Source organism: Typha angustifolia, chromosome 5 (genome assembly GCF_048772165.1).
Source record: "Typha angustifolia cultivar Huaian chromosome 5, ASM4877216v1, whole genome shotgun sequence".
Classification (NCBI taxonomy): Eukaryota; Viridiplantae; Streptophyta; class Magnoliopsida; order Poales; family Typhaceae; genus Typha; species Typha angustifolia.
Window position 1 is genome coordinate 663,886 of NC_133243.1, and position 18,548 is coordinate 682,433.

General features: G+C 37.5%; 1 protein-coding gene across 1 annotated transcript; it reads right to left on the reverse strand.

Moving 5' to 3' along the window:
* Nucleotides 1-15,251: 15,251 nt before the first annotated feature.
* On the reverse strand, nt 15,252-16,435 carry LOC140760651 (xyloglucan endotransglucosylase protein 1-like). Its single transcript, XM_073097691.1, has 3 exons — nt 16,093-16,435; nt 15,813-16,006; nt 15,252-15,727 (listed from the first exon to the last, which is right to left on the reverse strand). The coding sequence occupies exons 1-3, from the start codon at nt 16,381-16,383 to the stop codon at nt 15,370-15,372; spliced, it is 843 nt and encodes a 280-aa protein (XP_072953792.1). The 5' UTR covers nt 16,384-16,435; the 3' UTR covers nt 15,252-15,369.
* Nucleotides 16,436-18,548: the final 2,113 nt, after the last annotated feature.

Here is an 18,548-nt window from a genome sequence, read left to right on the forward strand (position 1 = left end):
ATATAGGACACGTTGGCATAGAGAATAGCAAAAGTCATGTAAAGTCAAAAGACTAATGCTATATTATTGTTGAATTTTATGCTAGACAATTAATCTAATTGAGTACATTAATGAGCTAGCTTAATATTTTAATATTCTCCTCTTAAGTTAGATCATTTTCACGTAGAGATTCTTCTTCAATTTGGTGAAGTTATCCATCTTGAGAGCTTAGGTGAATATATATGCTAATTGATCTTGGATCTTACAACAATATTTGACATCGATTTTAGAATTAGTTACAAAATCTCGAACGAAAAATGGATGCTCGAGTTCTTCAAAAGTTTACTTTAGCCATAATTCTCGACAACTTGCCAATGTCAAGGAAAGATACTCTGTTTTTGGAACAGAGAGAGTGACAAAATCTTGCTTCTTTAAAGAATATAATTTTGCACCGGAGTCGACGTTGAAAACATAATACTTCCACCCCAATCACTGTCACAACATCCAAATAAATATGAATTGTTAGTATTTGTTAAGTAATATCTTAATCCAAGTTATCACTACTATATATATCTCTAAATTTTCTCTTCCTTATATTTAGATAGCATATTCTTCTTAGTGTTTCCATAAAATTGCTCAAAAGACTAACATAGTACAAAATATATGGTCTTATGCCTGTCATGTACATGAGACGGTAAATATGACTTCTACGAGAGTAGCATCAACAACTTTATTATCACTTTGCTTACTTAATATAAAGCCTACCCCTATAGGTGTGCTTATAGGTGAAGCATCATCCATTCAGAATCTCTTCAAAAGAATTGTTGCATACTATGAAAATATTGTCTCCACTTTGTTTAATTTGGATGCCATGAAAGAAAATCTGTGCATCATGATTCTTTTAAAAGCTTCACAAAAATTTGAACTATTACCCATAAAAATCAAATCATCAACATAAATATATGCAATTAAAAACTTATCGTATGCACCTTCTATGATGTATAGAGTATGCTTAAATAGACAAATTTTGAATTTGTTCTTCAAGAAATATCCATTAATGTAATTGTATTATGCCCTCGGTGCTTGTTTCAAACCATACTGATAAACCCCTAGACACACGTATGTATCTAACCTCTAGGCAATGATATTTCTCGTTCGCTTAAGTAAAAGTCGGAAGAAATATTAAAAACGAAAGTAGAGATGAACGCCAAGATTTTAACGTGGAAAACCCAAACGGAAAAAAACCACGGATCCAAACTCGGATCAAAACCAATCACTATGATAGTAGCAGTTACAAGACTGACTCACAAAACAACCCGTCGATCCAAACGACTTTGTTCCTCTCAGTCTTGATCGCTAGAACCCACGATTCACTGCTTCTTATGATTCAAGTCCAATCTCAGTAGCCCTCGAGATTGATCTTTCGTCTAGATAGCCCTTAAGACGAAAGATTAAGATTTGTAGATGCGAAGAGCCTTGTTTGTTGAAGAACCGATGTAGCCTCCAAAAAGTCTCCTTGAATAATCTTCTTCCACTACCCTAGGTTAGGGCAACATTATCCTTATATATGATCTCCAAGATAGAGCCAAATCCAAGTCATAATCATACTCACGAAAATCCAATAAATTGTAAACTTCATAGGTGCGTTCGAACGCAGCCCGAGTGCGTTCGAACGGCCTAACTTAATCTCAGGTGCGTTCGAACGGGCCCAAGTGCGTTCGAACGCAACAGCTTGAATTCTTCAGGTTGCGTTCGAACGCGTTTGTGAACACGGCTCTCGGTCTGTGTGAATGCAGTACCCGCGTTCGAACGCGTTTGTGAACGCGGCTCTTTGTCTGTGTGAACGCAGATTTCGCGTTCGAACGCGTTTGTGAACGCGGTGAGAACGCGACGGCTTTTCTCCAATGATCTTGCAATTCTTCACACCAATGATATTCTAGACTTGTGTAAAGCTCATATACATAAAAAATACACTTAGAATATTTTGTACAAAATTGCCAACAAATAAAAAACCTAACAATCTCCTCCTTTGGCAATTTGTGACAAAACACCTAGGTTACAAGATATTACAATGACTTCAAATTGAGCAATCAACAAGTCTAGAATATTTTGCACATCAAGCCCTGCAAATAAACATATACCAATCCAAGATCAAGTGAAAATAACTTGAAATGAATAAACAATTCAAACACAAGTTATCAATGGAGCATAAATTCAAAAGTACTTAAGCAGACAAAGTTCACAGTTACTTCAAGCAAAGTTCAAAAGTACTTAAGACTCTCATAAACTCCCCCTATGATCTAGTTTCAGGCGAATCGGAGTTGGGGATCTCGAGATATCGTTCGTTTAGTGGACTCTGTTTTTGGATTCCGTGGATATACTGGAAGAAGGGGGAGAAGAGGGCCACCCCCTACACTTATCCTAAGGTAAATCCAAACTCGAGACGACGTCGGTGAAGTCCGAATCGTATCAACTTAAGACTCTCATAAACTCCCCCTATGCTTATACTCCCCCTACACACCTAGACACTAACCTAGACTCTAAGACACTCTCCCCCTTTTTGACACAAATGCCAAAGACTAGGAACTCAGAGAGAACTGACGATAAAGAATTGTCAACATGAAGTCAAGGTAGGTGACGAAGGTGGCCTTGGTTTCTTGGTAACTGTACCCTTTTTTTTTTAGGCAATCTTGAAAAGAAAACACGTTGCAATATTCAATACATGCCCAAAACAACAAAAAAATAGCAAAAATTCTAAAAAAAAAATGGTAGAAACCATGAAGCCCCAAAAGGAAAAACATCTTTCACTTGAAAAACGCTAAGATATCACGTTCAATCTTACAAGAACCATCAAGAGTTTAACATTAACGTGATCAAAAGTTGAGAACGCACAAAATCACTCAAGATCAATAGACTTTGGAGATGCACTTCTAGAAATTCAAAATATATTCAAGATATAGAATATGACAATCAAATGAAATAAGTCATACACAGATCAATCAAGTCATCAAAAGCATATTATAATCAATTCTAATGCATCACTCAAAATTAAATTAATCTTGATTGATCATAACGATACGCATATGCAAGATGAGCATAGATAACATGAACCAATCTTCTTAAACAAACTTTCCTATATAAACAATGATGCAACACAGTAGTCAAACCGACTTAGTATAGAAATTTTGCACTTTTCGACTTATTCTCCATAACATCACAGGAATTTTTCCTATATTTTTTTTTATTAACAAAACAGGTGCAATGATGGCTTTCACACATGAGTAGGTAGCCCTTTTCTTATAGTACAAATCAAATAAAGTGCAAGAAGAAATTCACATATATCATTTTTTTTAAAATTTGTAAATAATGTACTGAGTCAAATTGGACTCGAAACAAGACGGCTTTCACACTAACTCATTGTAGCCCTTTTCATTGATCTTTTATAAAAATATATTTGATAACTAAGCATGAGGTCAAACTATGCAAATCAAAGTTAATAGAGAGCTATTTAAAAAAATATTCATGATATCATGCTCACACAAGAATACACATATGTTATGAGGCATTAAAAATTTATTATTATAGAAGTCGAGGGAGTGACAAAATCAAAAATTGAAACAATATACTACAAGATGACAAAATTGACTATAATAACTCATAATCAAAAGAAAAATCATATTTTTATGTCAAGAGTATATTATTGAATCTAGGAGTGCATCAATTTTTTTTATTTTTTTTATATGACAAAAACTCTCGACAAAACTGAAATTAAAACCAAAGAAAATTTCAGAGTAAAAGAAAACCTAAAAAAAAAAAACGAAAGAAACTCGCAAACTAAAAAGAACACAAATCCCAATAAAATCAGTCCAAAGCACAAATCCCTAAAGAAGTACGAAGATACTCAAATCTCTATAAATCCAAAGGTTTTGTAAACAAGTCACCCAACTGTTTCTCCGTCTCAACATGTTCTAATGCTATTGTTTTGTCTTCAACTAACTCGCGTATAAAATGATGTCGGATATCAATATGTTTTGTACGCGAGTGTTGAACATGATTTTTCGATATATTAATAGCACTCATGTTGTCATAATAAAGCACCATAGTATTTTGTTCAATGCCATAATCCTTGACCATCTGTTTCATCCATAGTAACTAAGAACAACAACTTCCTGCTGCAATGTACTCGGTCTCCGTAGTAGATAAAGATATCGAGTTTTGTTTCTTACTGTGCCAAGCAACCAGATTGTTTCCAACATAAAAACATCCACCTGAAGTACTTTTTCTATTATCATATGAACCTGCACAATCAGAATCCGTGTATGCCGATATGATAGCACCCGAGTCATAAGTAAACCAGATACCTAAATCAACTGTGCCACTGACATATTTTATGATACGTTTCACAGCAAACAAATATGACTCCTTAGGTTCAGACTGAAACCTAGCACACACACCGACACTAAATGCAATGTCAAGTCTACTAGCCGTTAAGTACAAAAGGCTACCGATCATGCTCCTATACACTATCTGATCAACACTTTTTCCTAACATGTCCTTACCTAGTTTGGTAGTTGTACTCATAGAAGTTCTAGCATGTTTTGCATTTTCTAAACCAAATTTAGTCACAAGATCCTTAGCATACTTGGTTTGAGCGATAAAAATCCCTCTCTCCAATTGAGTAATTTGAAGCCCTAAAAAGAACTACAACTCACCCATCATACTCATCTCAAAGTGACTGTGCATGAGATCAGCAAACTCCTTAGCTAATAATTGACTCGTCGCCCCGAAGACAATGTCATCCACATATATTTGTGCCACAACTAAACTCATGTTTTCACGTCTAATGAATAATATCTTGTCCACTCCCTCTCGAGTGAACCCCGCATCCACTAAAAAGGTGGTCAACTTCTTATATCAAGCTCTTGGAGCTTGTTTTAGCCCGTAAAGAGCCTTTTTCAATTTAAAAACATGAGAAGGAAATTTTTGATCTTCGAAACCCTTAGGTTGTTCCACATAAACATCTTCATTCAGGATACCATTTAAGAAAGCACTTTTAACATCCATTTGAAACAATTTAAATTTTAAATGACAAGCAATGGTAAGCAGTATGCGAATAGACTTTAATCTAGTAACAGGAGCAAATGTCTCATCAAAATCTATACCCTCAACCTGAGTGTATCCCTGTGCTACTAGTCTGGATTTATTTCGAACTATATTGCCATGTTCATCACTTTTATTTTTGTAAATCCATTTTGTTCCAATAACGTTCACATTCTTAGGTCTATGAACTAAATACCAAACATCATTCCTAGAAAATTGCTCTAATTCCTCATGCATAGCATTTACCCAAGAATCGTCTAACAATGCTTCCTTCACATTTTTAGGTTCAAAAGAAGATGTATAACAAGTAAATGATACCTCACTTTGGATTTGTCGTCTTGTCTTAATTGGTCCATTCACGTCTCCGATCACTTGTGATAGTGGATGATTTGATTTCACTCTAGCAAATGGTTCCGGTACGTTGCAGTCATTTTTGTTCATTTCAACTTTGTCCTCGTCCTGATTCTCAATTTCCAGATCAAGCTCCTTTCCTATTTCTTCGTAATATGTATCTACAGAAACAGAAATAGAAGTAGCTTTAGTTAAGTCAGTCGAGGATTCATCTATCATAACATTAGCAGATTCCATAATAGTAGAAGTTTCAAGGTTAAATACTCTGTAGGCTCTACTATTATTCGAGTACCCCAAGAAGATGCCTTCGCTACTTCTAGTGTCAAATTTAGTCAAATATTCTCGATCACGCAAGATATAACATTTACTACCAAAAACTCAAAAATATTTAACACTAGGTTTCTTACCTTTCCAAATTTCATAAGCAGTTATATTTGTACCTGGTCTTAGATAAACATGATTTATTACATGTATCACTGTATTGACTGCCTCTACCCAAAACCTTTGAGTAGCATGAAGCATAACCCTAGCCATTTCCTGCACAACTCGATTTTTTCTTTCAACAATCCCGTTCTGTTGTGGAGTTATAGGAACTGAAAACTTATGTTGAATACCAAGAGAATCGCAAAATATATAAAAATTTTCATTTTCAAATTCTCTACCATGATCAGAACGAATTCTAACTAGGGTTGTAGATTTTTCATTCTACAATTTTAAGCATAGTGATTTAAAAACTTCAAAGGTTTCAGACTTCTCACGTAGAAAGGCAACCCAGGTATATCTGGAGTAATCATCGACCATTAAGAATATATAGCGTTTACCTCCAAAACTTTCCATTTTTGTTGGACCCATCAAGTCCATGTGAACTAATTGTAGCACACGGTCAGTGGTAGTTGTATTTACCTTCTTGTGTGAGATACGAATTTGTTTTTCAATTTGACACGAACCGCACACTCTTTTTGACATTTCTTTTATCTTAGGTATTCCTCTTACCACTTCATGTTTGGACAGAGTAAATAATTCCTTGTGATTCACATGTCCAAGACGTTGATGCCAAAGATCTGCAATGTCGAAAGAGGCATTGTTACATTTCCGTTTATGTGAAGTTTCAACGACATAGCAATTATCAGATGTTTTAGATCCATAACATATAACATTACCATCATGATCTAGAATAGTACAATCATTTTTGGAGAATTTTACCTCATAATCTTCATCACAAAATTGACTGATGCTTAGTAGATTTGTTTTCAAGCCCTTAACATAAAGAACATTTTCGAGACTAGGAATCCCTAGAGTACTTACCTTTCCTTTACCTATTACCTTTGATGAATTACCATTTCCGAATGTCACAACTCCCCCTTCATGGTTTTCAAGATTAGAAAATAACGACTTGTCACCCGACATATGTCTTGAACAGCCACTGTCTAAATACCATAAATCAGAATTTAAAGCTTTCAAGGCTGTATGCACAACATAACATTTCAAATCACTTTTCTTGACCCATATGGTTTTTGTTTTCATCCCATAAATGAAAGCAGTTCTAGGTTTTGCAAAAATTTACAATGAGGTCGAATATGCCCTAGAATGCCTTAATGATAGCATGTCAGAACAAACCATTTTCTACTCATCTTTTGTCGAGGAGTGTGACTAAAGTTTACCTTTGGTGTCGTCAAAGATTCACCAGTTTGTAGATTCAACTTCAATTTTGAAGGATTCATCCAGGATTGCTTTGAAAATACGATTGATGGCTTCAGGTATTCTTCCTTTTGTATACCTGCAGAAACAAAAATAGTTTTATTATTATTTGAATTACCAGTATATCCAACACCATACCTGTCTTTTCCAGAGATCTGAGCTTTTAGAATCTCGTCCAGTTTGTTCTTCCCTTTTAGAAATGTAACTTCCTTATGCAATCGCTCTAGTTCAATTTCATCAGGCTTCATTTTATTTTTCGCATTGTCAAGTTGTTCAGAAAGGTCTTTGACACGTTCAAGCTCCAATTTGTACTTCTCCTCAAATTGAATTCTTTCTGGTTCAATTTCCTTGAGTCGTTGAAGTAGTCTAAGATTGCTTTTCTTGAGTTTAAATGACTCCAGGTACAAGTCATTATATGCCTTTTGAATTTCAGATTCATCTTCCTCAGCCGGTAGCATATCAAGATCATCTGTACTATCAGTATCATCAACAAAGTTAGTATTAAGCAGAGAAGAGGCAAAGGCTACAAAGTTTTCTTCGTCTTTTTCAGAATCATCATTAGATTCATCTAAATCATCCAAAGTAACTTTCATAGCTTTGCCCTTTCTCTTAAGACGATTAGGGCATTCTTGTGCGATGTGTTCAAAACCAGAACATTCAAAACATTAAACTTTATTTTCAGAATTCTTATTTTTCTGTTTGACATTGTTGTTGCTACCACCTGTATTCGAAGTCACAGTATTCTTCTTTTTCACAAAAGTTTTATTTTTTTCAAACTTTTCAGTATTAAACTTGTTTGGCTTCCGAAAGAATTTATTGAACTTTTTGACAAACATAGCCAACATCTCAACATCTAAATCACCTTTATCTTCAGACTCCTCTAAATTTTGTTCAACAGTGGATAGAGCTATCCCTTTGGACTTCCTCGGTTTTGAAAGACTGGACTCAAATGTTTGTAGATTTCCTACCAATTGTTCAACTTTCAAAGAGTCAATGTCCTTACTTTCCTCAATAGCTGTAACTTTCGCTTGAAACCTTTCTGGAAGAGACCTAAGGATCTTACGGACAATTCTATTTTCAGGAATTTTCTCTCCTAGGTTAAAACTGGAGTTGACTATATCACTTAACTTTGCATAGAACTCATCAAATGTTTCATTCTCCTCCATACGTAGGGTTTCAAAATTAGTAGTTAACCTCTGAAGTTTCGAAAGTTTTACAGCCATAGTACCTTCATGAGTTATTTCTAAGATCATCCAGGCTTGTTTTGCTATTTCACAAGTAGATATTCTTCTAAATTCTTCCGAGGAAATACAACTAAAAATTGCATTTATTGCTTTGCTATTCCAGCCAACTTTTTCATAATCTGTTTTATCCCATGACTCAATCGGTTTCTCAACTAACTCATCATTCACCATGTACATTGGTGGACTCCAACCGTTCATAATGGCCATCCAAACTCTCTCATCTATAGACTTTAAATAAGCTCTCATCCTAGCTTTCCAATATCCATAATTTGATCCATCTAGAATAGGAGGTTTAATAGATGAGGGTCCATCTCTACGAAAATCCATGCCTATTTGATCTCTCTCAAAGGGTGAGAGAACCCGCTCTGATACCAATTGATAAACCCCTAGACACACGTATGTATCTAACCTCTAGGCAATGATATTTCTCGTTCGCTTAAGTAAAAGTCGGAAGAAATATTAAAAACGAAAGTAGAGATGAACGCCAAGATTTTAACGTGGAAAACCCAAACGGGAAAAAACCACGGATCAAAACTCGGATCAAAACCAATCACTATGATAGTAGCAGTTACAAGATTGACTCACAAAACAACCCGTCGATCCAAACGACTTTGTTCCTCTCAGTCTTGATCGCTAGAACCCACGATTCACTGCTTCTTATGATTGAAGTCCAATCTCAGTAGCCCTCGAGATTGATCTTTCGTCTAGATAGCCCTTAAGACGAAAGATTAAGATTTGTAGATGCGAAGGGCCTTGTTTGTTGAAGAACCGATGTAGCCTCCAAAAAGTCTCCTTGAATAATCTTCTTCCACTACCCTAGGTTAGGGCAACACTATCCTTATATATGATCTCCAAGATAGAGCCAAATCCAAGTCATAATCGTACTCACGAAAATCCAATAAATTGCAAACTTCATAGGTGCGTTCGAACGCGGCCCGAGTGCGTTCGAACGGCCTAACTTAATCTCAGGTGCGTTCGAACGGGCCCAAGTGCGTTCGAACGCGACAGCTTGAATTCTTCAGGTTGCGTTTGAACGCATTTGTGAACGCTGCTCTCGGTCTGTGTGAACGTAGTACCCGCGTTCGAACGCGTTTGTGAACGCGGCTCTCTGTCTGTGTGAACGCAGTGCCCGCGTTCGAACGCGCTTGTGAACGCGGCTCTCTGTCTGTGTGAACGTAGATTTCGCGTTCGAACGCGTTTGTGAACGCGGTGAGAACGCGACGGCTTTTCTCCAATGATCTTGCAATTCTTCACACCAGTGATATTCTAGACTTGTGTAAAGCTCATATACATGAAAAAATACACTTAGAATATTTTATACAAAATTGCCAACAAATAAAAAACCTAACACATACAAGTCTTTTTCAACCTGCATATTCTTTATGTAGCCCAGAGGTTGATCAATATATATCTCTTATTCAAGGACACTATTTAGGAATCCTAATTAGACATTTATTCTAAGCGACCAAAGCTAGCATTTGTTGGGTCGGACCGTACTATAGTGTCGCTTGTTAAGTGTTAGGCTTTTCTATATTTGGCATATGTTGCAGATTGACTATTATCGTGACAGAATTAAGCTCAATAGCACTTCCCCTTAGTAGGGCATTAGGCCTATTTACTTTCTTAGAATATATTATTTTGTAGAGGGGTTTATGTTTTTCTCCTTATTGTATCTTCTTTTTATTATGTATTCTTGTATTCAAAGAACTCTACCCGTCTTGTTGTATTATAGATAGATTAATTGTGGTTTGTGGGCCCCGCTTTCATTTTCGTTATTTTGCTTTTATCTGATATTAATTATATGTTGCTAGCTCTTCTAGTCTCTATAGAATCTCACGTGAGGATAACCTCACGTAGTAGACACATGGCAAGTTAGGGATGTTTCAACTAATAATGTTGCAACTTTAAGAACCACTTATATACCTTTTGCTGAATTTTGTAGCTATATCGAAAGTTTTTTGTTTCTATTAAAATATATAATAAATTATTTCCCATGGTTGATCAACTGACCTTGGTGGCTCTCGGGATTAGATTTCATATTTCAGTGATCCTCGAGATAGCAGCACACACTAAAGAACAATATAGCAACTATAATCAAAGGTTTCCATATGAATCCCGTCTTTTGACAGTACAAAACTCTCTGATAATTTCTCCTTAGGCTTCAAATATAATCTCCATGTTCACCTTATTACCTAGGAAATTTTATCTTTATATAGGTGCGCTAGAGAAAGTAAGTTCATTTGAAATTAAGTTTCAACGTTTCATAGTCTGCTCGAGGCATTTAAATTGCTTTTCTCGGGGCATTTGGACGTCCTAAATTTTTCAGCTAATGTAGCTATGAGTTCTCAAAGCCTTCGAACACTTTCAGAACATTCTAAAAAAACGTTCAAACGGTCCAACAACGTTTACTTACTATTGAAAACATTCAAACACTCATAAAATGCCTTCTTACTATCGTAAACTTTCAATAAACCATTCAAATCGCTTGTAAAACACTTGTGCCAATTACAAATTCCTTGGCTTTCTTTTATATCATGCTCATACATAATAATCTAAATACATTAATTAGAATTTTCTACACTAAATACTTAAAAAATTCTCTCTTCGTTTTTCCCTTTTTAGGTTTTCCAACGTCAATCATTGTCTTTGTGGTAGTTATTCTTCTGCTCTACATCCATGCTAGCTACAACCATGGCCCAATTTTAGGTGCTGTTTCTTGGCAGTTATGTTTGCTAATAAATGATCCACAGAGATCCAATTTCCACCCACTGGTTACCTACCTACACCTGGGGAAGGCAGAGAAGGAATATTCTATCTTCCTACTTACCATATCCAATGAGAGAATTTTGCTTCAATTCTTCTTTCCAATGCTTAAAATTTTCAAATTGTTCTCTAATCAAAGGGTTTTTTTTTCTTTTGTTTTGAGTTTTTGACTATTTTAAGTCCGGTAGATATTTCATCAGGTGTCTAGTTTATCTCTAACAACGGGACAATGCGAGTGAGTTGTAAAACCGCTGGCTAGAATGATGACTTTCAAATATAAATCATTGATCGGAAAAATTATCAAATTTTACGATAAATATTTTCACGATGACTTCTAAGATTTAATAATTCTTTTAGAGATTTTAAATTTTTATATAAGTCGTTGACATAGAGAACAACTTATGTTTAGAATTTTTTGATATATATATGGATAGATAGTTATAATAAGATGCCACTACTCCCTTCTTTGCAGCTCCTCTTACCCACTCGTACACTGCTGAATGGGAAAAAAGGTTTCACAAGAAAAGAGTCTAAATGTCTACAAGAGATAAATACTATCATCACCATCACCTTCTCATGGTATTTGATCTCTTGGCATCAACCTTTATCCAAAGTTTAGCATGAAATGAAGCATTTAATCCATGAACAGCGTCCCTGCACTGAAAATTCCACACTACTGCACTGAAAGAAATGAGAAAAGGAGCTAAGCACGGAAATTATTGCTCAGATGTTACAATTAAACTTGAAATGGAACAACAATTTAGCAACTAGTTTGATCCCTTTGGCATCAAAACATCCAAAATTTCATAGTGACAGAGAAAGAAAGAAAAAAAAAAAGACGAGCAAAAGATTACTCTCTCTCTCTCTCTCTCTCTTCTTCTTCTTCTTCCCCATCCAGCTACTTTAGAGCTACTGCTGCAATATATATTGCTTCTCCTGTTGCTAAAGTTCCATTGGAAATATCTTGATAAATAAAAGGGCATCCATCATCTATTATGCAAGGGATTTGAACCATTAGGCACTATTCTCTTGCTACCTTTGACGGTAGTGTCGTTCTTCTCGGCCAAAGCGAGTTGATCACAAAGCTCAATCTTCTTCAGCTTGCATCTACCAACACCGACGGTAACTACGTTTGCATGGCTGTTCTTCCTGCCAATCTCTCGAGCAAATCCAGGCGAAGTCATCACGGCGACGACTAGAAATAGGCTCGCGACAAGCGCCGCTGCGATCCTCCTCATGTCCAGTTGTAGAAGACCCAGTTCAGCAAATGCTCTAGATTAAACTAAGTAATGGTTTGATGGACGTAAAGATAGAGATAGAGAGAAGAAGAGAGGAGGAGAAGAACATGAACAGGTGCTTAAGGCTAAGGGAGGGAGGAGAGGAAAGAGGTGGGCAAAATGAATTCAAAGAGGGCAATAACTAAGCTTCCTCGCATACATCCACCCCTCTTGAATAGCTACTTTACCAGACCACATTTATGGGTCTTCAATTCTTCTGCACATTTAAGTCCTAGAGAGAGAGAGAGAGAGAGAGAGAGAGAGAGAGAGAGAGAGAGAGAGAGAGAGAGGTATAGTAAAAGAGAGCTCATATAAAGAAACACCTACATCCAACCACCTTTAACATAATGGAACAAATGGGGAGGAGAGAGAGAGAGAAATAGGAGTAATTTTCTTCCATTCCATTCAAGAATTCCCTTTCTATTCTCTCTCTCTCTGTAGGGCAGTATTAATGGCAATAGCAAGAGAGAAGGAGGAGACAGAGGTCATGGTAAAGAGGGAGGATTGCTGGAGTCAAGAGAGACAAAAGGAGAGGAAGGGAGGCTTCTGCCCTCCAAACCCGCCATGGTCTTCTTCTTTACTTTGGTTCTTTCTCTTTGGTTGGGAGCAACTGCTGCACAAAACAACAGCACTCTCAACCACCACTTGGACTTCATCTAGATTGCATATTATATACAAATGTATTATATGGGATGCTTCTTTGATTTGCTATGTGTTTGTCGCCTTTAGGTCTATGTTTGTGTGTATGTATAAGCTATTGAATGGACCTTATGAATCTTTGTAGTTGAACCCTAATTCTTTGCAAATTCCACTAGTTTAAAGAAGAAATTCCTAGTTTGTTCTAGGATTAGAATGTGCATATGTCTGTTTGATAAAGTATGTGCAGGTGTAAAGAATATGTAATTTTCTACTGTAGAGCAATTAGATTAATGAAGCAGTTAGTTGATTCATTGATATGACTAAGTTATATATTTGAGGCTTTAGTCTTACCAAAGCTCCTAAACTAAGTTGATTCATTGATTTGACTAAGGAAAGATCTCATCCTAGTTCCTAATAAAAAATATTACATATTAGATGATTTACTAATAGCCTAGTTCTTTTGCAAATTCCACTAGTATAAAATTCCTATTTTGTTCTAGGATTAGGATGCATGTCTGTTAAGAAAGCATGTGTAGAATATGTAATTCTCTACTGTAATTTGATTAATGAAGCAGTAGGCACTAAGCTATTTGAGGGTTTAGTCTTGCCAAAGTCCCTAAATTATATTTACTAATACCCTAGCTACTCCCAAAAAATTTCATTGTAAATTATTATCTGCTATAAAATCTTATGCTATTAGATAACCTAGAACTCACCTATGTTCTAGTGATCTGATTCGCCTTTTCAAGGTATCAGATCACCTTGCAAATTCTTGCATATAGAATGATGGTGTTCTAGCCGTTTGAACATACTCAGCTCACGCTCGGACATACAGAGATGTATATTTGACTGTTCAAACGCATTCACACATATAGAAGTGTATATTTAGCCTTTTTGACAATATGCTTTGTTTGATGGATAGTTTGGCAAAGAAGTTTGAAAAAAATTTGGCATCTTTTCACATCTTCATCTCTGTCCTAATTTACTTTATGTCTAGGTCCACCTTGTCAATTTATAATAAAATTGAAGCATAGATTTTAGTATCTCTTCTTAGGACTGTGTGTATGTATTCATCACTTTATGCTTATTCTATCATGTACTTGATTTGTTTGCTTATTGTGATTTGGATATTTGACCTGCTTGATCAAGTTCTGGAAGTTACTTGCATATATGACTAAGAACTTATTGCATATATTTACTTGTGATGGAATTCATTCTAGACATAATAAATTATTGAAATTCATATATATAATTTGATTTGGGAACTATTTTGGAAATTGAGTATCAAATAATTTTTATATAATAGATATGCTTTTCATAAGATTTCTAAAATTTGATTTAGGAAATGATTGTGAATTCTAGAGTTTCTTCTCGCTTTTTATTGTCATCCTTTTCCTGTCGCTGTACCGCTCCTTGTCACCTTCTCTGCCTAGCAGCAGTCTCTCCTTATCCTCCTTTCGGTTGCTAATGGTTCACCAACAACAAGGTGGCAAGTTCGGGTGGAGTCCTAACTCTATCACCTTTTGACTCTAGTGGCTCAAGTAAGGTTAGTCCAATCACTAGAGGCTTGCTTTGGTATGGTACCACGGAGTGGTCCAACCCAGCTCTTGCCGATTGCTAGAGGCTTCCTCTGCTGCTGCCCTTCCCTTTTCGTCCTCATCAGTTAGTTGACAAGTAATTCTATGTGATTTGGGTATTTTCTCAATTATGCTCTTTGGGCTTGATGTTTGTTTCTTCTCATTGCTAGTAACGAGGTTTTTCAAAATATCTCCCCTTTATTTTGTGCATGAAGTTTGAGATTAAATAAAAGAGATAAAAAAGAATAGTTTCTTAAGGGCTTTTCTCCACGAGCCACAATACTATACTATCGTTCGTCAACATCAAATATTTTCACTTATGTCTTATTATAATCTTTCATCATTGTTTTATTTTTAAATCTTCACTATGACCTCCAATTCACGTAAAACTAAAGCCATTACAACACTAACTCAAGGAGTTACCAACTATAAAAATCTAATAATTTTATTACTTTCAGGTCGATCAAGATCTGATTCGCAACATCCTCGACTTTGTATCTAGCTTAAATATTTTGCACAATTGTGTCGATGTGTTTTTGTTTTTGAGAAATATAAAATTGCCTCAGTGTGTTCTGCTGGGGTGATATTATAAATCTTTTGAACAATCATTGACCAAAAAAATGTAGTGTTAAATGTTTAAATTTCTTATTAAGTACACTAGCTGACATCAAAATCATGATATTACAAATGGATAAAAGAATCAAAGAATGGGTTCTAGTTATATTCGTTGTTGGATTCTCTTTAAGCAATAGAACATTCGGCTGGCAATCCCTGAGGGAAGCGTTTGGCATCACTGCAGTAGTTATAGATCATGTAGTTGCTCTGCACCCACTTCATCCTCTCTTGGCTCGTCGAATCCAACTGCTGGTTGAACCAACCAGCATCAGGCGAACTAGTGCTGGTTTTAGCATTGAAATCTCTATAGGATGCAGTGAATGGGGCTTTGCTCCAGTCCGTCTTGATCAGCCCACCCCTCGTAGCCCAGTCCTCTGCATTCCATAGGCTGGAGTAAATCCTCATCGGTTGGTTCTTTGGAAATGCGATTCCTCTGGATTCCAGATTCTTGAAATCTCTGATGGGTATGTTGTCCACCATGAAACTGAAACATATAAAGATTCATTCAGCATACATAGTAAAATTCAATATCATTAGATAAGGATGCATTATATTATATTAATACTCACATGACATGTTGTGGATTCCACAGGATGGAGTAAGTGTGGAAGTCCATGGTGGGATCAAACCAGAGGTGGAACTGCATCTCTCTGTTCCCCTTCCCCTGGGTGAACACATTGGTGTGGAGAGTGTAAGGATCACCGCTAAGGTTCCCAAGGAACTCGAAATCGATCTCATCATGGGTTGGTCCTTGCGAGGATAACTGCAACGAATCATACCATAAATTAATCACATTAATCTTTCAACAAAGTTGGTAAGGTAGAAATGCTAGTAGGACTGACTACTCACATAGTATGCAGTGACGGTGCCAGCAGAGTTTCCTGGTACAAGCTTGAGTTGCATGTCGATCTTGCCAAAGAGGTACTCCTTCTTGGATTGGAAGCCAGAGCCAGAGGTCTTGTCAAGGGAGAGGGAGAGGAGATCGCCATTGTTGAGAATCTTGCCACGGCCATCACCCCAGGTGATGTCGAAGTCTTGGTAGAAATTGCCAGCAGAGGCAATGGCGAAAAGGGACGAACAAGCTAAGAGAGCAAATGGCAGTAGGGCCATGAGAGCATTGGAAGAGGAAGAGGAAGCCATGTTGAAGTGGTGGAGAATGCAATGAGGAGGAGGTAGTGATGTTGTAGAGAGTATGGAGGGTGGTGGGTTTATATAGGAGGTGATGGAATGGGATGCGAAGTAGGAAGGAAGTGGGATGCTTCACTCTTTTGTAGTATTATAATGCTTATGAGTTGTCAACAGAGAGAAGACAGCAGCGCAGCGCTTGTGGTGGATTAGTTTAAAACTTGGAAGAGGGGAAAACGTGTTTGGGATCTGGAGCACGCGGTGTATGAAGGAATGCATGAATGAAGTCTTTACGCTTTAATTGCATTGTTGTGGTTTTAGATCTGGGAGTGAGGTTTCTTTCGAGAGAAACTATTGATTAATCTTTATTCGAGAAAAAGTGGTCGTCTCGTGAAACGTTAATTGCAATTTCCAGCTGGAAGTAGGAGAATTAGCTTTATCCGGTCAGGAGTCTGTCTGTTTAAATTAAACGTAGGAAGACGTGAACTTTCAATAAATTACGAAAGTGATTCACTCTCTCGGTGTTTGTTGAAAATTTATGAGACGTCGCAGGTGATTAGCTGAGGTGGATCTAGGGGTGTAAACGAGCCGAGCCTGAGCGAGCCGGCTACTGCTCAGGCTCGGCTCAAAATTAATTTCAAGCTTCTTTATTAGGCTCAGGCTCGGCTCGCCTCAGCTCGAGCCGAGCCTGAGCCGAGCCTGATCGAGCCCGAGCCTGAAATAAGCTTATTATCAAGCCTCATTCAAATCGAACTGGACCGAGCCAATTCGGACCCAAGCCGAGCTTAGAGAAGGAAGGTGAGGCGGAGCTTAGAGGAGACGACTGCCGCGGGAGGAGGACGACGTGGCGGCGGCGACGGCTTGGAGAAGGAAGGTAGGCGGAGCTTAGAGGTGACGACAGCCGCGGGTCCGTGGCAGCTTGATGAGGCGGCACCGCGGCAGCTCGAGGAGACGACTAGCACGGGCGCCGACTACTGAAGTTCCGAACTGCCAAGTGTCGAAGGAGGAGGAGGAAGAGGCGACGGCAGTTCGAGGGGATCAGCAGGGGGAAATTAGATTTGGGGTGGGAGGTGGGGAGGGGATGCGATGTGGGAGTGGGACTTTGATTTGGGGATTAGGGTTTTCTAATCTAGTTTTATATCGAGCCGAGCCTGAGCGAGCCGGCTTTAGCTCAGGCTCGACTCGATATTGATTTCGAGCCTCTTTCAGCAGCTCAGGCTCGGCTCAGCTCTGACCGAGCCAAGCCGGACTCGAGCTCCAGTCAAGCCGAGCCCGAGTTGCTCGACAAGCCTGACACCCATAGGTGGATCACACCAGACCATATTGCTACGAGATGAGCCTTATGATTGTTACACCTGCTCGTCTACCCAACTCTAACAAAGGGGAGAGTATTAATCCACCTAATACAATGCGAATGCAAAAACTTTTCTCTTCTAATCGTAAAATTCTTCAATCCAAATAGTTTCAAAACTTGTATAAATACTCGTGTACATGTATAAAAATACTTATAATATTTTGTACACAATTGCTAACACTAAAAACCTAACAGGGTTGATTCCCTAATGAAGTAGCACCTTGAGAACCTTGTCCAAGATTGCGGCCAACCCAGCTAGGTGACGGTTGACTAGTATCCAAGGCCCATTGGCCTAGTCCTAGTCAGTCGTACCCACAGCTTGAGGCACGACCATGGTTGTTAGTGTTGGCTCGACATAGCTGTCAGTTCCTTGAACCTATCTTCATAGAAGAAAAAAGGTTGGAAAGCTCTATGGGATCACTCTCATACTTGGCTAGACACTTTATTGGGGCTGGTTCTTCATTCTCTGTGCCCAACAATCATAAGTGAAGCAAATAAATGGGATATTCTCATAAGCAACAGCTTATCATACCCCCCCCCCCCCGCCCCCCGCCCCCCCCAAAAAAAAAAAAAACTTATGTTAATCCTTAAGTATGCTACGGTAGCAATTGAAAAACATAAAAAAGGCCCTAAAAGATGCAATCTATTGTATGCTATCGATAATAATATGTGAAAAATAAAGCATAAAAAAATACAATCGCAAATACAAAAAAATTTCATATGGAAAAATCTAAACCGGGTAAAAACCACGATCCAAATTTGGATCAAAACCAATCAATAAAATTTGTAACAGTTAACAAGAAGCTTACATATCACCCGTCGATTT

What these genes read in the sequence shown, in the direction of transcription:
- LOC140760651 (XM_073097691.1), bottom strand. Translation starts at nt 16,383, where the DNA reads ATGGCTTCCTCTTCCTCTTCCAATGCTCTCATGGCCCTACTGCCATTT. An exon ending in GCACCGTCACTGCATACTAT is followed by an intron (nt 16,007 to 16,092) that starts GTGAGTAGTCAG and finishes GATTCGTTGCAG; the next exon opens with TTATCCTCGCAAGGACCAAC. An exon ending in TGGAATCCACAACATGTCAT is followed by an intron (nt 15,728 to 15,812) that starts GTGAGTATTAAT and finishes TATATGTTTCAG; the next exon opens with TTTCATGGTGGACAACATAC.